Here is a 26,790-nt window from a genome sequence, read left to right as displayed (position 1 = left end):
TGGCCGTTGGTGAGTGGAGACAGTGGACTGACAGGTTCGGCCAGCTTAATTCCAGCAGCTCTTCCAAAACAAGCAAAAAGACCATGTTGTCAGGACTCCCATCACTATCACCATCAACACCACCACCAACAACAACAACAACAACCACCACCCCCATTCTTCTGGCCCCATCCTGTCTGCAAGAATCCTAATGCCTCGTGTAAATAGTGCTGTTACATACTGAGAAGTCAAATGAAAATGAGACAGGTGGGAAAAAAGAAGAAAAGTAAGTAAACTGTTGATTACTATTAATACATTGATAACTATTAATACATTTATCCCATGGAGAGAAAAACAGATAATCACTGCCATCACGTAAAGATGTTTGCAGTTGCTTGTGCAACCTTGATTATACCCATCTTTGCTTCATCTGAAGCAAATCGACGGCCACAAATGTCTTTGTTCAGGGCTCCAAAACTTTGGAAATAGCTTGAGAAGAAATCGGGACTGTGGAGGACGTATAAAGGCTTCACAGTGAAACTTCTTCAGCATATCTAAACAACCTGCTGTGCTTTTTGTTAGGCATGTTTGATGCAAGGACAGTGAGCTGTATTTGTGTGTTACTTTTTACTATGGAAACTAGAAAAGAGGAACAGCAAGATGTAATGCATTTTTTGACTCTCGAAGGAGTGTCAGAAAGAAAAATTCATGCAGGAGTGTCTGCTGTGTATGGTGAACACATTATGTCATGGGTATGTATGTTTATGTGCGAGAAATGATTTCTAGAATGTCAGATGTCATTGAAAGACAGAAGTTGGCCAGGACAGATTCATAATGTCATTACCCCTTCTGTCATTGCTGCAGTGAATGCTGCCATCAGAAATTACCGACAATAGATCTTGGAAACACTCACCTCATGTTGGGCGTCACACCATCATGACAGAGCAGCTGAAGCTCTTGAAAATCTATGTACATTTGATTCCCAAAGCCTGATGGAGCAGCAGAAGTTGAACATAATGCCAACATCACTGCAGCACCTGGAATGGTATTGCAATGAAGAATATTGTTTCCTATCCCATAGAGGGAGATGAAACTAGAAGTCATCATTTTGAGCTGAAGAGCAAGTATCACAGTCCGCATTGGGCTTCACCTCCATCCAAAGAAGTCCAAAGCCGAGAATGTGCCAGCTCTGGGAAAGTCATGACGACCTCCTCCTTCTCCTCCCCCCCCCCCCCTTTTTTTACACTGCACGTCCCCACTGCTCATTGATTTTCTGGAACATGGTGCAACAATTAACGTGCAGCAGAACATGGACACTTTGCAAAAGTTGGAGTGTGTCATCAAATCCAAACATCCAGGAATGTTGACAGATTGCATCATTCTGTTGAAGGATAATGCCAGCCCACATGTTACCAAGAATGTTTTCACTATGCTGCAGAAATTTCGCTGGGAAGCCCTTACACATACTCCCTACAGTCCCAGTATCTCTCTATGCAATTTCCACATTTGTGAAGTTGTGATGAAAGACATTCATGGCCAACGATTTGTTTCAGATAAAAGAGGTGCATGCCTGGATACAATTATGATTCTGTAGACAACTGCAAACTTTTTTCCATCAAGGCATTGACTTGACTTTCTTGTCTCACAATGGGAGAACTGTATTAACAGTTACTGTTATTACTTTCAAAATAATAAATAGTTTATTTACTTTTTTCCATCCGTCTCATTTTCATGCAACTACCCCTTATAAAACCTTGTGGACATACTCGGCATGTACAATTTGATGCCACATGGATGTCTTTTATGTTGTGTATATTGTGTAAACAGCATCCCCCTCCTCCCTCCCAGCTAATTGATACATATAATGATACATCTCTTCGCACATAACACAGTGGATATAATCTTTTCTGCTGTTGAAATAATTTATCATAGGTCAGTTCTTGTATAACTGATCATCTGATTTCACATATCTGGTTGTGGTTTATTAGCAAAATTTAACAAGTGTAAGATGATCACATATTTGTCTCTGGTCATGTATCTTTATTTCCAAACAACAGGTCTTTCTTAAGGTTGTCTTGTTGTTAGAAGATTTTATATTGCTCACATGTAATGAAATTCGTAAGAAGACAAGTTTTCCAGTCACAAATCATAGATGTGTCCATCACATTTTCACTCAGATATGTACCCCTGCATTGTCATTCATTTCATAAACTGCAAACTGTAGTATGTCATTGGTAAGCTGTAGCCTAAGAAAATCCATTTGCCTACATCTACATATATACTCCACAAGCCATTGTATGGCATATGGCGGTGGATACCATGTACCACCACTAGGCACTTCCTTTCCTGTTCCACTCATAAATAGAGCAGGGGAAAAAAATTGTCTATAAGCCTCAGTAAGAGCCCTGATTCCTCTCATCTCATCTTTCTTGTCTTTACATAAAATATATTTTGGTAGCAGTAGTATCATTCTGCAGTAGCCTGAAATGCCGATTCTCTAAATTTCCTCCATAGTATCTCATGAAAAGAATATTGTCTTGCCTCCAGGGATTCCTGTTTGACTTCACAAAGCATCTCCATAATACATTCGTGCTACTCGAACCTACCAGTAATAAATCTAGCAACCTGCCTCTAAATTTCTTTGATGTCATCCTTTAATATGGCCTACGGGGGATGCCAGACACTAGAACAGTACTCAAGAATGGGTCATGCTACTGTTCTGTGCAGCATCTCATTCATAAATGAGCTACACTTTTCCAGAATCATTCCAATAATACAAAGTCGACCACTCACCTTCCCTTCTACCAACCAGATGTGCTCATTCCATTTCGTATTCAGTGTCAACTTTGTCACGTTATGCCTAGATATTTAGTCGATATGACTGTGTGAAGCAGCATGCTACTAATGCTGTATTTAAACATTACAGGATTGTTTTTCCTACTCATCCATATTAGCTTACATTTTTCTACATTTAGAGAAAGCTGAAGCTGCCACTCATTGCACCAAACAAATTCTCTCTGTCATCCTGTATCCTCGTACAGTCGGTCAAGGATGACAGCTTCCCATACACCACAGTGTCATCAGCAAACAGGCAGAAATTGCTGCTCATTCTGTCCATCAGACCATTTATTTATTAGGGGGATAAAGTACCCAGTTGTGAGATGATGCACACAGAAAACGAACTGCTCAGGTAGCACTGAGCCATTGAAATTTATTTCTATAAAAAGGGAAAAAAAAGGAAAAACAGATTCTCAGTGAAATGGGTGTAAGAGATTTTCCTGATAAATTAAAGAAATGTCACTCATTGAACATAGTTTTACAAAGGTGCAAAAGAAATCACACAATCTGTCACCTGCGTTATTCTGCAAAGTTGGAATCGGTCACGGTAATAATTGGTGGTTGCACTGGTGTTGTCTGGTCCTATAGTGCTGTATTAGAGACTTATTGTTTTACTTGGAATCAGACTCAGTGTCAGACTGCCTGCCTGCCGGCTTTCACCTCTCAGCAGTGTAAGGAGTCACCAGAAACAAGGCATGGTTCAGATTCAGTGTTAAACAGTAAGTCCCCTTTCACCAGTTGGATAACTGGGATAGGTTAAGGACATACAAGCTGTCAAAGTGAAGATGGTGCACCAGGCCATTGAACCACATGAAAAAAATGATGAAGATGAGGAGGAGGAGGAGGAGGACGAGCAGGAGGAGCTGCTGCTATGTGCGTATCACAACAACATAAGTCCTACTATCACTTTTGTTAAATCCCTGATTAGCCTACTAAATTAAGCATGTCTTCTTTGTTTTTTCACTTTTGGCATTTAGTTTTTTGCAATTCTCATCTTATTGGTTCTTTTGTTGTAAATCCTTTCTTGGACAATTCCTTTCATCGTGAAATGTAGTAATAATTAACACTTTGATAATTATGTTACTGTTTCATTTAACAATGCTTTCATGTAAGATAGAAGATCTATATAATAAGTGTGCAGTAGTAAATGAATGTGTGTGCTTCCCACAAAAAGCTATGTGTCAGAAACGTAAGTTACTGTGAGCTCTGTTAGTCGTATTTATGACTTGTTGTATGCTGTGAAAAGTGATACAAATTTTTAATGCAGTTCTGTTTATCTTATTCTGTGCTTAGTGTCTCCATTTACAATTTATGATATTCAACTGAGATTGACTTTCACATTTTAGGTGCCCATTTGAAGGTTGTGGCAAGCTGTATTATTCATCAAATTGCCTTCACTCTCATTCCCGTGTTCATCTGCATAAAGAAGAAGAACTGCGCTGCCCTTGGGAAGGTTGTGGAAAGTTATTTGATCAACCTTGTAGACTAAAAGCTCACATGAGGATACACACTGGTGTCAAGCCATATAAATGTACATTTAAGGTAACCAGTTCCACAGGATCTTTTGTATCTTACCATACTTCCCCACTGGTCCTGCAATGTTATCACTGGTATGTCACAATTTGCTACTTGTGTGAATTAAATTTTGATTTCTTCTATGAACTGTATAGTTCAGTGTGAGTGACACTGAGAGAAAAGTCTGTGCAAAGCAAAAACCTTCTGTGATTTTGGGGCATTACAGTCACCTGTATGTTTTATCACATTTATTTCAGTATGTAGGGTGATAATTGTAGTGATCTTGGTTTGTAAGAGTTGCAGATATAATGTTTCTGGACAATGTGGATTAGTCACACTCCTCTTCAGGTAAACTGTCAAAAAATGTTTCCTAGCTGATGCAAGGTGACCCCTTGTGACATGCTGTGCCAGAGTGTCTCAAAAATAAATCGTACTCCCACACCACAAGAAACAATAATGATATTATATGTTATCAAAATAGATTTTATCATGCTCTTAGCAGTTACCTCTGCCTAAGTTTGCACAAGGTCCAACGGAATATGTTCTTCAGTGACAACTTTTCTTGCTATACAGGTCATATTGTCACACCTTTCACACTATTTAATGTAATTGTATAGATAAAAAATCTACTTACCAAATGGTGGCAGGAGAACACACTTATACAGGAGCTTTTATGTGTGTAGCTTTCAGAGCCACTGGTTCAGAGAGCTTGCATACGTAAAATCTTTTTCATATACATAGCTTAAGTAATGCAAAAGAGGTGCACAATTCTCGTATTAACCTAACATGTTTTTCTTCCAAGTAATTCATGGGAATGCGGCTGTTCAAAACTCAAGACAACCACCGATATTTTGACCGGCACGAATGATGCAAGAGATTGCAACTAAATCTTCTGACAAACTCTCAGAATGCGGAATGACATCGGCCATGTGAACTAAGGTCAAAGTACCCCTTCACACTGAGCTGGTTGGTGACAACTGTCAGCCTAAGATACAGATCAGTACAAGTTTCTTCCTATAAATAGTACATCCAAACAAACAACAATACTTCCTCCTGACCAATACATGAAGGTTGACTAAATTTATATTTTCTAAAAAACTGTGCAAATTCTCTCTTCCATGAAGCCAAATGACAATAGTTTCATCTATATATGTAAAAAAGAATGGAAGTTTCAGTGCTGATGACTCCAGGGCACATACATGAAATCTTATATCAAAAAATTGGCAAAATAGTTAATAAAGTACCCCCTAACACAATCCCATCCATCTGCCCATAGAATTGATCACTCAGTAGAAAACAGAAAGAAACATAAGTGATATCTGGCATTTCCAAAAGAAGTGTTGCATGCCCTCTGCTGTTCCTAATCTATATACATTATTTAGGTAACAATCTGAGCAGCCCTCTTAGATTGTTTGCAGGTGATACTATCATCAAAATCAACTGTAAAATGATTTAAACAAAATGTATGGTGCGAAAAATTGCAATTGACCCTAAATAATGAAAAGTGTGAGGTCATCCACATTAGTACTAAAAGGAATCAGTTAAATTTCCGTTACACAGTAAATTGCACAAATCTAATGGGTGTCAATTCAACTAAATACCTCGGGATAACAATTATGAACAACTTAAATGTAACAGTCACATAGATAATACTGTGGGGAAGCCAAATAGAGATGGTGTTCTATTCACAGTTAGAAGATGCAATAAATCTGCTAAAGAGATTGTCTAGCCTACGCTTGTGTGTCCTCTGCTAGAGTATTGCTGTATGGTATGAAATCCTTACCAAATAGGATTGATGGAGGACATCAAAAAAGTTCAAAAGAGGACAGTTCTTTTTGTATTATCGCAAAATAGGGGAGAGACTGTCACAGATGACACGAGTTGGAGGCATTCTTCATTTCTTTTCACAGAACTTTAACTTTCTTCTTCAAATGCAAAAATATTTTGTTGATGCCCACATACATAGAAAGATTATTGTAATAAAATTAGAGAAATCAGAGCCCACCAGGAAAGATTTAAGTGTTAATTTTTCTTATGCTCTGTCTGGGAGTGGAACGTTAGAGAAATAGTGTGAAAATGGTTCAGTGAACCCTCTGCCATGCACTTAACTGTGAATTATGGAGTGGTCATGTAGATGTAGGTGTAGCAGGTGAAGTCAAACATGTGTCAAAACAGGTTAGTTATCTAACATGAAATCTAGCCTTAATGAATTAAACAGAAGAACACAAGCTAGGAGAGAGACAATATTAAAACTTACTAAAATACCAGAGTCATTCAGATACAAACTGTCTAATTGATGTGTGAAATGTGCCAAATTCCTAACATGACATACTCAACAGAATAGCTAAGTATTTAGCTATACATTACATTGGAGGATGTGTATTATTGAGAATAGGTTGTAGATGAATTCCTTCCTTCTTTGTAAGACTGTGTAATGTAAGGGTGACACCACTGTTAGAGTGAAGTCATTTGAAGGTATCTTGCATCAAGGAAATTTACTTCGCAAATGTGTTAGTCTTCCTCACAAACCATTTTGTTGGGTCAGTACTGAATCTTCTATAAACAGGATCATATAGTAAAAGTAAAACCAAATAGTAAAAGTAAAAGGTAGTTTAAAAACATCCTGTTTGACAGAATATATAAACTCATCATCAGAACCATGGTGACCAGAGTATAAAGCATAAGCATCACACAGACTTGTAACAGCTGAGCAATAATGGGTCAGCGTTTGTGATACTTACTCATCAATTGTTGATTAATATTTCTCCTTCGCTAATATTTGGCATTGGTCACCTTTGTTTGTGTGGTGACACTACTTGTTTATGGCATCATTTTAGTTCATTGGTTAGTGTGCCCTTGCCGACCAAAGGTTTAAAATGCCATGTTGAGGATTCTCTCATTTCATTTATCCTGTGAGAATAATGGGCTGTTCACTTGCCCCCCCCCCCCCCCCCCAAAAAAAAAAAATGCAGTTGTTGCCTGGCCACATTCCTACAAGTTATTTGAATATTCTATACTGTAATAAGCACAACTTACATACAATAATTTTTTTTATCAAAATGAGAATGCACTGGAGAAAACTCTAAAATTATACGAGTCAAAATGGTTGCCCAATACTTACCTTGAGATGGTACAGCCAGTACCCACATGTAAAAGTAGAAAAAGCTATTCTTAGCCTTCTTCTCCTTCCTTTCTCACATCAGGTAGGCTTCTGTCAGCCTCAGGTTTGACTGCCTATCCCTCATTTCCAGCTTTCTAAAACCTATATATCTCTCATCCTTGCAGAAGTAACTCACAGTTCTGAAAGCAAGGAATAGTTTTCTCTACCTTCAATCTGCCCATTGTCAGTACTCTAATTTCACTTCCTGAAAAGTTATTTTTGTACTGTTGTATAAACTTGTGTGTAAACAATTAGATTGTGACCATATTTAAATAAAACTCCCATTAGGGCAGTCTTATCTCAAATCATACAGAACATGTCAATTCGTGATCTCTGAAAAAAAAAAAAAAAAAAAAATCACACACATTTTACCTCTACATCATGTGTGTTAGGAAATAAAATATTTTAATTTCATCTTCATATTTATAACTGGAACAATGCATATTTTAAAAATAACTATTTATTACTGAAAATTTAAAAAACCACATTTTTATGATGTTTTTTTATGAATTATTTACTCTAAAATCCCCTCACAAAATTTATGAAAATGGACAATATATTGTTTGATCAATGTATTAGTAGTTACTGCAATCAAATTGTGCAATATTTTTCTGTGTAAAGTATGAGAATTGTCCAACATTCTGCATATTTTGCATCATTGAATTTCTAGTGTAAAATGTGCATGTTGGCAACTCTGTTTCCTGTTGGCAGCTCTGTTTCTTGTTGGCAACTCTGTTTCCAGCTCTCTTCTGTTTCTAAGAAACAAGTGATAACTTGCACATGAATCATCCTGCATAGAGTTTTGTGTTTTATCTCAACTTTTTGTTAGATACAATGTTTGTGAGGAAATACAGTTGTGAAAGGGTGAGGTGTGTAAAGACTATGGAAACAACACGAGATGGTGAGTTTAAGAAATGTGAAGTCAGGTGGTTAGACATTGGGTAGAGGGGGTAGCGGAAAAGGATAGAGGTAAAAAGACTGTGGGTGAACTGGTCTAATAGAGGGATGTCTAGTCTGAAATCGGAACAGGAAAGGGGCTAGGTGGGTAAGGACAATGACTAATGAAGACTGAGGCCAGTAGGGTTATGGGAATGTAGGATATATTGCAGGGAGAGTTCCCACCTGTGCAGTTGAGAAAAGCTGGTGTTCATGGGAAGGATCCAGGTGGCATAGGTTGTGAAGCAGTTACTGGAATGAAGAATGCCATGTTGGGCAGCATGCTCAGCAACTGAGTGGTCAGCTGTTTCTTGAGCACAGCTTGTCAGTGGCCATTCATGTAGACAGACAGCTTGTTGGTTGAAACCACAAAGAATGCAGCAGAGTGGTTGCAGCTTAGCTTGTAGAACACATGACTGGTTTCACAGGTAGTCCTGCCTTTGATTGGTTAGGTGATGCTTGTGACTGGACTGGAGTAGGTGGTGATGGGAGAATGTATGGGACAGGTCCTGCATCTAGGACTATTACTGGGATAGGAATCATGAGGCAAGGAATGGGCACAGGGGTTGTGTAGGCATGGACAAGGATATTATGTGGGTTCAGTGGGCAGCGGAATACCACTTGGGAGGGGTGGGACTATGAGAGGTAGTCGAAACACTGACACAGAATATGATTCAGTTGCTCCAGTCAGTGCTAATGAATCACAAGAGGAGTGCCCCTCTGTGGCCAGATGGTGGGACTTTGGTAGGTGGTGGGTGACTGGAGACATAAGGCACAGGATATCTGTTTTTGTACAAGCTTGGGAGGGTAATTACAGTCAGTAAAGGCTTCAGTGAGACCCTTGGTTTATTTCAAGAGGGACTGCTCGTCACTACAGATGCAATGGCCATCGGTGCCTAGGCTGTATGGAAGGGATTTCTTTGTATGCAATAGGTGGCAGCTGTTGAAGTGGAGGTATTACTGGAGGTTGGTTGGTTTAGTATGGATGGTGGTACTGATGTAACCATCTTTGAGATGGAGCTCACCATCGAGGAAAGTGCCTTGTTGAGCTGAGAAGGAGCAGATGAAGCAAATGGGGGAGAAGGCGTTGTGGTTATGGAGGAGTGTGGACAGTGTTTCCTCACCATGATCCAGATCATGAAGATATCATCAGTGAATTAGACCCAGGTGAGGAATTTGGGATTTTGGGTGTTTGGAATGATTCCTGTACATAACCCATGAATAGGTTGGCACAGGTTGGTGCCATGCTGGTGTCCATAGCCATAACTGGGATTGATTTGTAGGTGATGCCTTCAAAGGAGAAGTAATTTTCAGTGAGGATATACTTGGTCATGGTGAACAAGAAGGAGGTTGTCGGTTTGGAGGTCATCGAGCATTTGTAAAGCTAGTGTTCAATAGCAGTAATGCCATGGGAATTAGGAATGTCTGTGTAATGAAAGGGAGGTAGCATCAATAGTGGTGGCAGGGCACCATGTGGTAAAGGAAGAGGAACTGTGGAAAGTTGGTGGAGGAAATGGTTAGTATCTTTTATACAGGAGATAAGGTTGTGGGTAATAGGCTGAATGTGTTGGTGTACAAGAGCAGAGTGTCTTTCAGTGGGGGCACAGTAACCAGCCACAATGAGGTGTCCCAGGAGGGTGGATTTATGGACTTCAGGAAGCATGTGAAGGGTAGGAGTGTGGGAATGGTAGGGGTGAGGAAAGAGATGGACTCTGGGGAGAGGTTCTGGGATGGGCCTAAGGGTCTAAAGATTCATAAGGCTATAGGCACATGTTTGGCACCAACTTATGCCAACACATTCATGAGCTATCTAGAGGAATCCTTCCAAACACCCAGAATCCCAAATTCAGATTCATTGATGACATCTTTGTGATCTGGATTGACGGTAAGTACACCCTATCAACATTCCTCCAGAATCTCAGCACCTTTTCCCCAATATGCTTCACTGATCCTCCTCAACCCAACAAGCCAACTTGCTCATTGTTGACCTCCACCTTACAGATGGCTACATTAGTACCTACCAACCACCAGTAATACCTCCACGTTGACAGCTGCCACCCATTCAATACCAAGAAGTCCATCCCATACAGCGACACACCTGTCACTGTCACATCTGTAGTGACAAGCAGTCCCTCTTGAGAAATACCAAGGGTCTCACTGAACCCTTCACATACTGTAATTACACTCCCAATCTTGTACAAAAACAGACCTCCTGTGGCTTATGTCTCGAGTCGCCCACAACTTCCCAAAGACCCACTGCCTGGCCACAGAGGAGCATTCCCCTCATGACTCAGTAGCTCCCAGGACTGGGGCAAGTGAATCACAATCTCCATCATGGCCTGAAATGAGGAATGTCCTACCTACTAACCCATCAACCCCTCCACATTGGTACTCCACCACCCACCAAATCAACAAAATTTCTTCACCATCCCTACACAACCCTGCTCCCAACCCCTTTTCTCATGACTCATATACCTGTAATAGACTTTGATGCAAGACCTGTCTCTTACATCCTCCCACCACCACCTACTTCAGTCCAGTCACAAGCGTAACCTATCCAGTCAAAGGAAGGCTACCTGTGAAACCAACCATGTAATCTACAAGCTACTAAGCTGCAACCACTCTGCTGCATTCTTTGTGGTGGCAACCAACAAGCTGTCTGTCCTTATGAATGGCCACTGACAAACTGCAGCCAAGCAACAGCTGACCAACCAGTTGCTGAGCATGCTGCCCAACAACACATTATTCATTTCAATCAGTGCTTTACAGCCTGTGCCATCTGGATCCTTTCCACTAACATTGGCTTTTCTCAATTCCACAGGTGGGAACTCTCCCTGCAGTATATCCTACATTCCCATAACCTTAATGGCCTCAACCTTCATTAGTTTTTGTCCTTACCCACCTAGCCCTTTCCTGTTCCCATTTCAGAGTAGACAGCCCTCTATTACATCAACACACCCATAGTCTTTCTTCTTCTCTCCTTTTCTGCTGCCCCCCCCCCCCCCCCCCCGCCCTGACCTGACCTAACCTCCCAACTGCACCCATCTGCCCGATGCTTTCCCCAACTCATCCCTGTATGCTCCCACAGCAATACTTCAGTCTCCCACATCTACCCTGCCATCCCTCCCTTTCCTTGCCCCCAGCTTACCCCCCCCCCCCTCCTCTCTCTCTCTCTCTCTCTCTCTCTCTCTCTCTCTCTCTCTCTCTCTCTCTCTCTCTCTCTTTTAATATTTGAACAAAATGAACGGTTGTTTCCCCACTCATTTAAATAATTGTGAGTGAGGTATGCTAGTTTTGCATTACATTTACTGAAGTTCAGCACTCAATTTAAATTTTTAAGTGTCTAGAATTGTTTTATCTTGAGAGTAGCTAGCACTAAAATAAAAAAAAAATTGCACTGTAAAATATCGCCTGCCCTGATTGTACATTCCATAAGTACAATGAACAACTAACATACATGCAATTTTTAGAATATTCAGAGTGGGTATTTTAGAGAGAAGAATTTATAGACATTCAAAAAATTTCAGATTCTCTTGTCTTTATGTTGAAATATTTTCATAGTTTAAGAATTTCAGGCATTAATGTCATAGCTGATAGTTAGCAGTCTTTCCACTTTATCATTTCTCAAGGCAGTTAACATCTTGTGTCTGTTAGTATTTTCAAAACATAATTTTAAAGTTTGCTACTAGTTACAAATTTTCATAGTTTATTTTTCCAAATTAAAACTCAAAAAAGCTCAGAAGTATGTATGTGTTAATCATGTCTGATAGTATTGTGAACAAGATTTGTATTAAAAATAATTTCAGATATCTATCACTTGTAGTTTTTATTTGCAATTTTCTTCTTTTTCTTTTGTTATGACATTTTCACAGACACTCTCATTTAAAGAGGTCTATAATGTTTAACCAAATCATCAGAAAATAAAAATATCTTATTTTTTGACAGGTGTCTTGTCGAACTTCAACCTTTATTTCTTTCAGAAAACTTTGAAATAGTGATGTGACACATTCAGTCTTGGCCTGTATGATTTGAAATGAAATCACCCATTAAACAGTATGTAAAAATTGGTTCTGTATCATTATAGTGACCAAGGCTTTAGCCAGGATTTTGTCATCAAAGGGGGGGGGGGGGGGGTCTGATATTTTAAAGAGGACCTTAAAAAGGCTCATGTTTTTCGTTTATTATGAAACAACCCAGAAGCACAATTAAATATGTCTATATTTGGCAATATGATAAATTCACTCTCCTGCCAAATGAATTGTAATACAATGTATTGGCCCTTTGCTAACAAAACCCAGATCTGTCTTCTAATTTAAGGTTCACTCCTGCAGAGCAAAAGAATCTTAATGTTGGGTTGAATAACTTATAAAGTTAAATGGACTCAAATCTATTTTGACAATAGCTATTTTCTCCTACTAGAATATTGTAGTTAGATCTGAAACAAAACTTATCCGAAGCCAGGTTCGGACTCCTTCAGCATATCAGAGCATCCCAAGTTCCTAAATTCAGTTACAGAATTTTTTTTTAATCTTTAATTTACAGAATGAAATTTTCACTCTGCAGCGGAGTGTGTGCTGATGTGAAGCTTCCTGGCAGATTATAACTGTGTGCCAGACCGAGACTAGAACTCGAGATCTTTGCCATTTGGTCTGGCACACAGTTTTGATCTTCTAGGAAGTTCCATAACTTTAATGTACTCAAATGCTTCCATTTCCTGAAGTGATTAAGAACTTTCTCAAAATTACTATTTCAACAGTCAGCTTGAAACTATAGCAGCCAGATTTATTTGTAAAACAAAACGGAACACAAAAATACAATGAGCTACAATTTTGTGACCTTAACACTGATTCACGCATTGATTTCAACTAGACTTTTAGTATATGCGACCTCATAAATGAGTTTGTATTTATCCATAATAATATGGTTATAAAGTCTTTGATGCTAATAAGCTCTACTGTGATGTACAACATACTTTGTTGTTAGTATGATGTTGATTTACAAATACATTAGAGTTGTGATGGTTGGACTCAGTGTTCTACGGATATTGCGAATAAGATATTTTGCAGTTGAATATCATTCTTCTAGTAAAACGTGAAGACATCGCATATCGCCATTCCAGAAGTGAACCATCTTTATGCACAGGCACATAGTACAAAAAGACGATGAATAGCTGCCTCCAATGTAAATATTGCTGAAATATGCATATTGTTGAAGTGTTACATAAACCACCATTAAAATTAAATACTGTCTGTCAGAGAAATAAGTTAGTATTCTCCAAATCAAGAGAAGTATTGTTACAAAAATAATGAAAATATTATTTTTTGTATCATTTTCCCTGCAACTTGTAAAGATTACAGTCTGAAGGTAATGACAGAACATCTGAAAAAATAAAAACTACAAAACAAAAGAATGTGAGTAAAAACAATTAATTTGAATAAATAGATTAAAGCAATATTTAATCCATAGTTCAGTCACACAAATCATTACATGAATTTTTTGTGTATGAACTATTTTTATATGATAGCAACAGCCAAGCTATAAACTGAGTTAACCAATTTGACTAAAAATATTCTAATGTAGTACAACAAAATGCAAGTGTTGTTACCTTCCATGTTATATAAAGTCAGAATCTTGATTGAAGGTTAGATAGGTCTGTCAAATAAAAAAATAAAAATTTGTTTTACATTAATGATATACTTCTTAGACAATTAATTATTTAAAAATATGTTTAATGTAATTGAAATTTATTACAAATTTTCTTAAGTTACATTAAATTTGTTTATATGCTCTTAGAAGTACCACAGAACTGGACTTGACAACTATAGTAAAAATCTTTGTTTCCTTTCTGTTGCCATGACAGTTAAGACATCACAAGCTGTAAAAGTAAGAGACTGCTGTATTGAAATTAAGACTACTCAGTTCAAATAAGGCCCTTAATGTACAGTACTTTGTCTTGGCTAAAATAAGGATGTGTAGCAGTTGAGAATGCTGTCGATATAGCCATAGTTTGAATCTATCGTATGGCCTTGTTGACTGTCGGTAGTATGTATCTCGTTTTGCCATATTATTCAAAATCAAAATATCTTTCAGTTTTACTATATGACAGCTAGGTCACACATAACTTCATTTATGTGACAAAGGGGGTCGGGACCCACTCATAGGCTATGTCCTTGCAGTAACCAGCCGAAAACACAATTAAATTAACTAAACTAAACTACATTAGATTTGTTTTTACCCAATGTTCTCTCTTCCCATCAGGACTGCACCTGGGCATTTGAAAGTGCAAGCAAACTGAAGCGCCATCAGTATAAGCATACTAATGAAAGGAAATACCACTGTATGATGGATGGATGTGGCAAGTCTTTCTTACGATCAGAACATTTAAAGGAACACACACTAACACACATGCCAGAAAGAACTTTCAAATGCCCTGTTGAAAGTAAGTATTTCACAAAGACAAATAAGTGTTGTTATATGAGACATCTCACAGGGCATAGCTTTAAAAAAACTATTCACGGTATTTATAGTGGCAGAGACGTAGCAAATTACTAATCACCAAATGAGAAATAACTAGAGTAGAGCTGACATATATTCTAAAATACAGTACTCTCACCCTTTCAGAATTTTTTAAAATTCCTCCGTAGCATAGAAGTACCTAGCAAAAATAGAAAGAGTGCTCAGATGTTTTCAAAATGATGAGGCATTCCAAACTCTGAATTTAGGAGACAAGCAGCAAAATTCTTAAAAGTAAAAGTGTACAAATACTCGTGCTGTACAGTACTGTAGTAATCTGTACTAGTCAGTAAAACATGAAAACAGTTGCCAAAGTTTACTTGAGGACACTGTCCCCCAGTGAGCTTCCAGTCTTGTCCAAAGGCTTTACCTGCTAAAATACTCTTCTGTTCAATTGTTTTGACTTTGTTAATAATATTTGGTTTTGAAAATTATATTTTAATATAATTTTTTCATACACATACACAATATAAGCCAAAATAGAGTACATAATTGTGTTATGAACAATTTTATCCACCATCGAAGTGTGAACCTCGGAATTATACTGTGGCAACCTTCAGTAGCTACACATGTGCCTTTCCTCCCTTTCTCAGCTTCTATCCTAATTTCATTCAAGTTTTGCTGAAAGCTGGGCTACAAAAATGAAAGATAGTTCCACCAAAAAGCTGCATTGTGACTTAATGTATTCAATGACTAGATTTGACAGCATTTTCATCCTTTAGACAAGCCCACTAACTCAGCTACTTGATCAAAAAAGTGTACCAAAATCATGCATTTGACAATATTTAAAGGCACATAGAAATTAGATAGTAGAATTTACAGTCAGTCATATTAGCTGGCTAGGACAAGCTGCTGTTGTCAAATGCCCTGAAGCTTTAAGCATTGAAGAAGTGTTTATAAATGTTCCTACATACATAAACAATGCAGCTTAATAATTTAGCATATGAAAGACATCTTTATATTAGTACATGAAATGTATAAATAATATCATGTGCCCCACATTTTCTTTTACTAACAAAGAGAAGAGGGGCTGGCCAGTACTTACCTCAGCTCAGTGCAGCCGATAGAAACACAAAAAACAACCGAAAATTTAAGTTCCTAGCTTTCGGAATAAATGTTCCTTCATCAGGGAGGAGAGAGGGGAAAGAAAGGGAAGAAGGGAAAGTGGATTTAGTTACTCACAACCCAGGTTATGAAGCGACAGGGAAAGGAAAACAGGGAAGGTAGCAAGGATGGAGGCATGGTTGTCAGAGGGAAGCCAAAGATATTCTACTGTAGGTACTGTGCTATCTTCAAACCAAAGAGGATGCATACAGAAGTAAAGAGGTGTATAGTATAAAGATAAACACAACTATGTACGATGAAAAGATGCATGAATGGCTAAAGAGGAAAGGGAAAGAGGAGAAGAATGAAAAGTAAATGGGAGTGAGGTTGTTTAACGTAGGTTCAGTCCAGGGGGATGGCGAGATGAAAGGATGTGCTGGAGTGCAAGTTCCCATCTCCGCAGTTCAGAGGGACTGGTGTTGGGTGGGAGAAGCCAAATGGCACATACGGTGTAGCAGGTTCCTAGGTCCCTAGAATTATGCTGGAGGGCATGCTCCGCTAGTGGGTATTGGACATCTCCTAGGCGGACAGTTCGTCTATGTCCGTTCATGCGCTCAGCCAGTTTCGTTGTTGTCATACCAATGTAAAAGGCTGTGCAGTGCAGGCATGTCAGCTGATAAATGACATGTGTAGTTTCACATGTGGCCCTGCCTTGAATTGTGTATGTTTTACAAGTAGCGGGGCTGGAGTAGGTGGTTGTGGCGGGATGCATGGGGCAGGTTTTGCAGTGGGGTCGGTTACAGGGGTAGGAACCGCTGGGTAGAGAAGGTAGTCTGGGAATATTGTAGGGTTTAACAAGGATGTTACGGAGGTTAGGGGGACGACGAAAGGCAACTCTGGGTGGTGTGGGGAGAATTTTGTCAAGGGATGATCTCATTTCAGGGGTTGACTTGAGAAAGTCATATCCCTGGCGGAGTAATTTATTGATGTATTCGAGGCCAGGATAATATTGGGTGACAAGGGGGATGCTTCTGTGTGGTCTGAGGGTAGGAATACTGTTGTTGGACGGGGAGGAATGTATTGCTCGGGAGATCTGTTTGTGGACAAGGTCTGCAGGATAGTTGCGGGAGAGGAAAGCACTGGTCAGGTTATTGGTGTGATTGTTGAGGGATACGTCACTGGAGCAGATACGTTTGCCACGAATACCTAGGCTGTAGGGAAGGGAGCGTTTGATGTGGAATGGATGGCAGCTATCAAAGTGAAGGTACTGTTGTTTGTTGGTTGGTTTGATATGGACAGAGGTGTGGATGTGAGCTTGAACAAGATGAAGGTCAACATCCAGGAAGGTGGCTTGGGTTTTGGAAAAGGACCGGGTGAAATTCAGATTCGAAAAGGAGTTGAGGTTATGGAGGAAATTAAGGAGTGTTTCTTCAACATGAGTCCAGATCACAAAGATGTCATCTATAAACCTATGCCTTCCGGCAGATAAAGGCTCCACAACTGTGGTACTTGACCATGTGGAGTATGTGGCAGAAGGAGTGCGTCAACTCTCCGACACCTCAACCTACAAAGCTGTTACCCAGGATCCCATTCCCTCCATCCAGACTGAGCTGCAGAAAATCCTAAAAATCCAAGGTTCCTCATAAGACCTCACAACGGCTTCCATAGACTTACTCACTCCACCTGAGCTACGTACCCCTACCTTCTACCTCTTACCCAAAATCCACAAAGAGAACCATCCTGGCCGTCCCATTGTAGCAGGCTTCAAAGCCCCAACAGAACGTATCTCAGCTCTGGTAGACCTACACCTCCAACCTATCACCCGAAGACTCCCATACTACATCAAGGACACAAACCACTTCCTAGAACGCCTCAAATCTATTCCCACTCCTCTCCCACCTGAAACCTTTCTTGTCACCATAGATGCTACATCCCTTTACACAAACATCCCACACACCCATGGTCTCTCTGCCCTTAAGCACTACCTCTCCCAACGCCCACTCGAAGATCTTCCAAAAACCTCGTTCCTTATCACACTTACCAACTTCATCCTCACCCATAATTACTTCACTTTTGAAGGCCAGACCTACAAACAAATCAGGGGAACTGCCATGGGAACCAGGATGGCTCCGTCCTATGCCAACCTCTTCATGCGCCGCATGGAGGAGGCTTTCCTGAAGACCCAACAGCTGCTTCCCCTGGCCTGGTATAGGTTTATAGATGACATCTTTGTGGTCTGGACTCATGTTGAAGAAACACTCCTTAATTTCCTCCATAACCTCAACTCCTTTTCGAATCTGAATTTCACCCGGTCCTTTTCCAAAACCCAAGCCACCTTCCTGGATGTTGACCTTCATCTTGTTCAAGCTCACATCCACACCTCTGTCCATATCAAACCCACCAACAAACAACAGTACCTTCACTTTGATAGCTGCCATCCATTCCACATCAAACGCTCCCTTCCCTACAGCCTAGGTATTCGTGGCAAACGTATCTGCTCCAGTGACGTATCCCTCAACAATCACACCAATAACCTGACCAGTGCTTTCCTCTCCCGCAACTATCCTGCAGACCTTGTCCACAAACAGATCTCCCGAGCAATACATTCCTCCCCGTCCAACAACAGTATTCCTACCCTCAGACCACACAGAAGCATCCCCCTTGTCACCCAATATTATCCTGGCCTCGAATACATCAATAAATTACTCCGCCAGGGATATGACTTTCTCAAGTCAACCCCTGAAATGAGATCATCCCTTGACAAAATTCTCCCCACACCACCCAGAGTTGCCTTTCGTCGTCCCCCTAACCTCCGTAACATCCTTGTTAAACCCTACAATATTCCCAGACTACCTTCTCTACCCAGCGGTTCCTGCCCCTGTAACTGACCTCACTGCAAAACCTGCCCCATGCATCCCCCCACAACCACCTACTCCAGCCCCGCTACTTGTAAAACATACACAATTCAAGGCAGGGCCACATGTGAAACTACACATGTCATTTATCAGCTGACATGCCTGCACTGCACAGCCTTTTACATTGGTATGACAACAACGAAACTGGCTGAGCGCATGAACGGACATAGACGAACTGTCCGCCTAGGAGATGTCCAATACCCACTAGCGGAGCATGCCCTCCAGCATAATTCTAGGGACCTAGACTGAGCTGAGGTAAGTACTGGCCAGCCCCTCTATCTCTTTGTTAGTAATTGTTTCACATCTTTATATGAGATTTTCCATTAATTAGTTAGACCACATTTTCTTTTGTAATTTACATAGACTACTGATAACACGAAGTTTATGAAATCCGCAATAAGAAAGTTCTTCATTAAAAGATGAAGATAGATTTTTATACACACTCATACAACTGCCATATCGTGCAAAGTGAATGTTGTTCAACCTGCCAACATGGCAGAGGCCAAAGAACATGGTAAAAACCATTGGTGGATGAGTAAATGATTAAGCCTTCCAATTCCCTGAAAACAGTAAAATTGCCACCATAGTGTGTTAGTGTTGATCATGTTTAATGTTGTTACCAGGCCTGTTAGGGTATATAAGGAGCATGAATAGCATCAAATGTTGAGTAACCACTTTGAAGGACGCAGTGATGCTGCTACGTATGAATTTGAAGTGGCATTTTCGGGATCTGACAGTTCGAAAGGGGCCTACCCATTTGGCTGGATGTTCAAATTGTGCAGTGTTCAGATCTGTGGAGCATTTATGTGGCACTGGACTGACAATGGACTGCATGGGAAGGGCAAGTGAACTCATGGTCAAGCTTCCATTTGACTAACCACTACAAGGCAGGCTCACCATATTGTGCATCAAGCACACCGTAACCCTTCCAGTCTGCACCTTCCATCTGAGAATGTAAAAGACTGCAACATTCGGCATCATCCCACACCATTGCTCATTGGCTAGCACCAGCTAGACTAGGGAATTATCATCCTACATGTAGGCTGCTGTTAACACCGCAACACAATCTGCTGTGTTTGGAGTGGTGCCAAGCCTGGGAAACATGGACTGCTGATGACTGGCATTGTGTGTTCAGTTGTGAATTGTGGTTATGCACTACCATGGATAACCATTGTGGGTGAGTATGGCTGTGACCTGAGGAGATATATCATTTTCCAGTGTTTTTCTGGCATCATGGTGTGGGAAGCCAATGAGTATGACTTCAGATCACGGGTGGTAGGGATTGAGGGAACTCTAATCGCACAACAATATGTCACAGCTATCCTGCGTCCTCATGAGTTACCTATCATGTCATGCATTTTTCAACAGGACTGTGCTCATCCACACACAGCTTGTGTGTGTATGAACAAGTGGCTTTGAAGTACTCCCAAGAGGAGCAAGAACCTCACACCTCTCCTTGATAGAACATGTGGGATCGGCTTGGATGTCAGCTCCATTTCACATCCAGTATGTCAAGGACCAGTTACAACATACATGGGAAAACTTGCCTCAGGATAGGTTACAAGGACCTTATGACAACCTTCCCAACCAATCAGTGCACGCATCCATGCCAGAGGGTGGGGGTGGGGGGTGGTGTGGGTGCAAAATCATACTGATAAGTGGGCTTATAATGCCAGTTCTCTTGTAAATTTAACTGAATTTTATAATAACTGAAAAAAATTACGTACCCTCTCAACCTACCCTAAAAATTTCATTTCATTTCCTCCTCCACTTCTGTATTGTGTGCCTCACTGTCTTTGTCATTCACAGAGGGGGGAGCAGTGACAGTGCTTTGTGTGTGTGTGTGTATTTCCGAAAAGTTGTATATATATTGTTTCTATTATCACTGAACAAAATGTCCAAAGGTAAAAGGGAATATTTGCTGAATAGATTACCCCGAGTAGTAATATTTCTACACTGTCACTCGACATTGGTCATATACAGCAAAAGATTTAAATGTAATCTAAGGACAAATGAAGATATAATCCAATGCTGCATTTGTATATATACTCTCAGTGCATAATGAGGCACATGTTGAGAAACAAAATAGGAGGAGGAGGAGGAGGGAGAAGGGGAGTTTGATGTGGGGTCAGGAAGGAATGGCAATGAGTGTTGAATGGCGGCACAAGATTTGTTGCAACAAGTAATTGGAGGACATGTGGAAGAAGGAATGAAGATTTAGGGGAAAGGAGAGAGAAGAGGTAAAAACACAATACAAAGACATCTACCCAGTTGTTAAATGTATTGTCCTCTACACTTGTGACCAAGAAAACCAGATATCAGTTGTATCATCAGTGACTCTTTTCTTGGGTCTTTATCCCACAGTGGTGCAGGGTCAGCATGGTTAATTTAAGGGGTGGCTGGATGCCCTTCCTATTGCCACTCCGTTACCACCCAGACAGAATGTGTGTACGACAACTGTCTCCATGTCGTTTTATTCATGTGAAAGTGAGTGAAGGTTTTCTAAATGTTTGCCAATATTGTAACTGAGGCAGTACTTTGGTACCACCCCAGTATTCACCTAGTTGGATGTGGAAACTGCCTAAAAAACACATTCAGGCTGGCCAGCATGTCGACTCACCATTAAGCCACTGGACGGATTCAATCTGGGGCCAGCGCACTTCCCTGTCTCGGAGGCAGTGTTTTAACATGCATGGCCATCCGGATCAGTGTGTAGCATTAGTGACTTAATAAATGTTTACATAAATATTTTAAGAGCGAAGGCACAGTATATTGTTATAGATACATAGTAAACTATTCTCAAAAAAGGAGAATTTATCATGAAAAATATAAGAAATGGAAGCTAGACTGTATGTTAATGATGATATACACTCCTGGAAATGGTAAAAAGAACACATTGACACCGGTGTGTCAGACCCACCATACTTGCTCCGGACACTGCGAGAGGGCTGTACAAGCAATGATCACACGCACGGCACAGCGGACACACCACGAACCGCGGTGTTGGCCGTCGAATGGCGCTAGCTGCGCAGCATTTGTGCACCGCCGCCATCAGTGTCAGCCAGTTTGCCGTGGCATACGGAGCTCCATCACAGTCTTTAACACTGGTAGCATGCCGCGACAGCGTGGACGTGAACCGTATGTGCAGTTGATGGACTTTGAGCGAGGGCGTATAGTGGGCATGCGGGAGACTGGGTGGACGTACCGCCGAATTGCTCAACACGTGGGGCGTGAGGTCTCCACAGTACATCGATGTTGTCGCCAGTGGTCAGCGGAAGGTGCACATGCTCGTCGACCTGGGACCGGACCGCAGCGACGCACGGATGCACGCCAAGACCATAGGATCCTACGCAGTGCCGTAGGGGACCACACCGCCACTTCCCAGCAAATTAGGGACACTGTTGCTCCTGGGGTATCGGCGAGGACCATTCGCAACTGTCTCCATGAAGCTGGGCTACGGTCCCGCACACCGTTAGGCCATCTTCCGCTCACGCCCCAACATCGTGCAGCCCGCCGTCCAGTGGTGTCGCGACAGGCGTGAATGGAGGGACGAATGGAGATGTGTCGTCTTCAGCGATGAGAGTCGCTTCTGCCTTGGTGCCAATGATGGTCGTATGCGTGTTTGGCGCCGTGCAGGTGAGCGCCACAATCAGGTCTGCATACGACCGAGGCACACAGGGCCAACACCCGGCATCATGGTGTGGGGAGCGATCTCCTACACTGGCCGTACACCTCTGGTGATCGTCAAGGGGACACTGAATAGTGCACGGTACATCCAAACTGTCATCGAACCCATCGTTCTACCATTCCTAGACCGGAAAGGGAACTTGCTGTTCCAACAGGACAATGCACGTCCGCATGTATCCCGTGCCACCCAACGTGCTCTAGAAGGTGTAAGTCAACTACCCTGGCCAGCAAGATCTCCGGATCTGTCCCCCATTGAGCATGTTTGGGACTGGATGAAGCGTCGTCTCACGCGGTCTGCACGTCCAGCACGAACGCTGGTCCAACTGAGGCGCCAGGTGGAAATGGCATGGCAAGCCGTTCCACAGGACTACACCCAGCATCTCTACGATCGTCTCCATGGGAGAATAGCAGCCTGCATTGCTGCGAAAGGTGGATATACACTGTACTAGTGCCGACATTGTGCATGCTCTGTTGCCTGTGTCTATGTGCCTGTGGTTCTGTCAGTGTGATCATGTGATGTATCTGACCCCAGGAATGTGTCAATAAAGTTTCCCCTTCCTGGGAAAATGAATTCACGGTGTTGTTATTTCAATTTCCAGGTGTGTACTTAACTGGATACATGTCATCCAATAGTATAACTTTGTTAATAATATCCATATTGTTTTTTATATGGATGGGAAGTGCACTCAGAGATAATTGTTGTTTTAGCACAGGTTTACCATATATATAGTCCGCATCCGGTAGCTGAGTGGTCAGCGCGACAGACTGTCAATCCTAAGGGCCCGGGTTCGATTCCCTGTTGGGTTGGAGATTTTCTCTGCCAAGGTACTGGGTGTCGTGTTGTCCTAATCATCATTATTTCATCCCCATTGACGCGCAAGTCGCTGAAGTGGTGTCAAATCAAAAGACTTGCACCTGGCGAACGGTCTACCGTACGGGAGGTCCTCGGCACACGACATTATATTATTACCATATATATATATATATATTTCCAGTACTATATATATCTAAGAAGAATGTTTGCAGAATTGTTCTTTCTGTTTCAGTGCAGCTCTTGATCAAACATGTAGATAATATATCGTATACTACTGGTTACTCAAGTAATTCAGTTTTTCCTCCTCCTCATCCCCTGTTCTCAAATCCTTATTGTATTAGTTTCTGTTAGCTAAATGATCCATTCATAGACTCATTTTATTACAGTAACATTAATTTCACCGACTCCTCCTCCTCTGATCAGCAGGCCACTTTCCTTGATTTCAGTGTCTCCTACACACACACACACACACACACACACACACACACACACACACACACACAAATGCAGCTCACATACACATGACAATTGTCTCTGGCAGCTGAAGCCAGTCTTTTTGTTGTTCCTGTCTACTACTCAGCATCTCCGCTATAGGGTGATACACTATTGTCATTTTCATAATACTGCTACATTCCATCCTGGATTTTCCGTTGTTTGATTTCCCCTCAAGGTTGGGTACATCAGTACCTTCATACCCATCAAACCTACCACCCACTGCTAATACCTTGACTTCAACAGCTGGCATCCATTCCACACCCAGACATCCCTTCATTATGGCATAGTGATCCGTGGTCACGTTGATAACAGCGAGCAGAGCAGACCCGTCTCCAAATATACCAAGGGTCACATTGAATCTACCACAGACCAAAATTATCCTTCCTACAGGATTTATAAACCCTGGGACAACTGGGAGGTATGAGAAAATGTGGGAATTTTTTTAAATGGAAAAAAACAGGATTTTTTAGAACACCTTGAATTTTTCATTTTTTAGTCTCCAGTTAAATTTCGCTGGTAAGAACTGACACTCGAACAAAGATTATTACTTTAGCCCACTTTTGCAGAAAAAAAGATAACAACAGGATAACACCAACAACAAAACATAGCACACACAAGTGTCTACTGACAGCGTTAGAATGAAGACTGTGCAATACAACAAACTGCTTTCGATGACATTACAACTGTCTACATTTCTAAGAGGTCAAAGGGAAATATTGTGAACGGTGGTTTGAGAAGTGTTACTTTCAAAGTAAATTTCCTTTTATGGAAAATGAACTATGTTAAATGTGAGAATGTGTGATAAATTTCTTAAATCACATAGTATTTGACTCTCATTCAAAATGAACACTTTTAGGACCACCCACTTTGAGTCCAGAAGAACTATCATACACACCATTATTTAAAATTTTACTTTCATATTTGTGTTTGATACATGTTAAACGGCAACACAAACTAAAATAGACCAATATTATACATGAAAGCTTAGCTTTTCTTTTAGCTACACTGTGTGTATATCAATTTAAACCATTAACTTTTCCTGTTCATGTGTTTGCACTACTTGACCCATGTTACTGTTAGCTGACTATATCACATGTTCTGTGTTATGAATATCTTGTGCTCCGAATATCTACTGTCATTGCTTAATGAGACCACATAAGATGAGCTGTGACTGGCTGACAAAAGCACATCGCAATTTCAATTTGAGTAATTCGGAAGCTACCATGCTGTATATGGTGGAATTTGTATTTATACTTTCATAAAATATGCAGTGTACATGTTTACATGTTGCACTGCATGAAAGACTGTTCTAAAAACACCTTCTTTTTTTGGCCAAGTTTTGTTTCCTGAAGTGATAGGAAGTTCTATGCTATTGTGTAAAACCTTCAAAATTCAAAGGACTGATAAGTTTTACAGGTCCAAGGAAATTTATAATTTATTTTGACTATTATTAGTTAGTATCTTTTGTTATAGGGTGAAATCAGTAATTAAACTCTATTGTGTAACAAATATAAATTCTGTACTAATTATAAACATTTGGAGGAACAACTAATAGTTATCTTAAAGGGTGTATTTGGCTCTATTAGAAAACATGTTAGCAAAGCCAGCCCTTAATTAATTCCAAAATAATTAACAGTTTTGTCTAAAGTATTGTTTACGTACTTACATTTGTTAATTTTGTGATTTAAACAAATAATACAGCTTAACCCTCATAGTAGAGGAAACTGTTAAAAAGATGCAATTTTTTGATGTATTCATTGAATTTAATGAGTTAAGGTTTAACTGTAATTTCTGTAAATTTAACTTCGAAAAATGTTTAGTTTCAGCACCTATTTTGTGATGGTACATAATGGCCCAATTTTTGTTCGCGAGTTTGATGAGTAACCTGTGCTGATTAGAACAACAACAATGCTTCAAATTAACTGTGGAATAAGTGTAACACCAATAGGCCGCAGTGACAGTAGGTGCTCCATACGTACCTTTTTATTCTTCAAGAATTGTGAACTTTGTGGTTAGGCTTTTTCTGTTCGTAGATGTCCAACAGTAAACTATTGTAGCAGTATGTGAAGGTTCGCCTGCAAACTATTAATGAGGCTTATGGAAAGTTTAAACAATAGTGCACTGACCATACACATATCACTGTGCATTAGTGGGGTGTTGTGAAAAAGTGAAATTAAAGTACTGTGAAACGCAACTGTACATATGTTGGCTACATTATTTGCTGAAGTCAGTGTCCAAATTACAAACCCCATTTTTCAGCCAGTGTAGCAATGCAGTACGTCGACACCAAGAACAACAAACAACTGTTAACTATCCAGAATATCTTAACCTTGAACCTAGCCACCCCATAATTTCCCACATCCCTCAACATGTAAACTAATTTACATCTACAGAAAGAACCGCAGTCCACCGTCCATAAACTTATCCTGACCTTATAATCCTGCCTCTGGACAAAGGCTCCACCACAGTTTTGAATTGCAAGGGTACCACACAAAAATGCCCTCTTCATCACTGATGATGCCACCTCCCTGTACACTTAACATTCCTAATGCCCATGGCCTTACTGCTTTTTCCCAACACCCATAGGATTCCAAACCAACAACCTCCTTCCTAGTCGCCATGACCAACTATATCCTCACCCACAATTACTTCTCATTTGAAGGCATTACCTACAAACAAATTTGTGGTATGGCCATGGGCACCCTCATGGCACCATCATATGCCAACCTATTCGTGGGCCATCTAGAGGAATCCTTCCTAGAAACCCAGAATCTTAAACCACTCACCTGGTTCAGATTCATTGGTGACATCTTTGCTGTCTGGAACGAAGGCGAGGACATCCTATCCACAGTCCTTCAGACCCTCAACTTCTCTCTCATTTTCTCCACCTGGTC

The 26,790-nt window shown here is 40.6% G+C and overlaps 1 protein-coding gene across 3 annotated transcripts in view; it reads left to right on the top strand.

Moving 5' to 3' along the window:
• Positions 1 to 26,790, top strand: part of LOC126272379 (uncharacterized) — a 136,957-nt gene that overhangs the window by 62,316 nt on the left and 47,851 nt on the right. For all 3 annotated transcript variants that reach the window (XM_049975194.1, XM_049975192.1, XM_049975193.1), the window contains exons 5-6: positions 4,164 to 4,359; positions 14,687 to 14,867. In XM_049975194.1, coding sequence (XP_049831151.1) covers positions 4,164 to 4,359; positions 14,687 to 14,867 — 377 coding nt within the window. The remainder of the gene's footprint in view (positions 1 to 4,163; positions 4,360 to 14,686; positions 14,868 to 26,790) is intronic.

This window comes from Schistocerca gregaria, chromosome 5 (assembly GCF_023897955.1).
Source record: "Schistocerca gregaria isolate iqSchGreg1 chromosome 5, iqSchGreg1.2, whole genome shotgun sequence".
Taxonomy (NCBI): Eukaryota; Metazoa; Arthropoda; class Insecta; order Orthoptera; family Acrididae; genus Schistocerca; species Schistocerca gregaria.
This window is presented reverse-complemented; position numbering and strand designations above follow the sequence as displayed.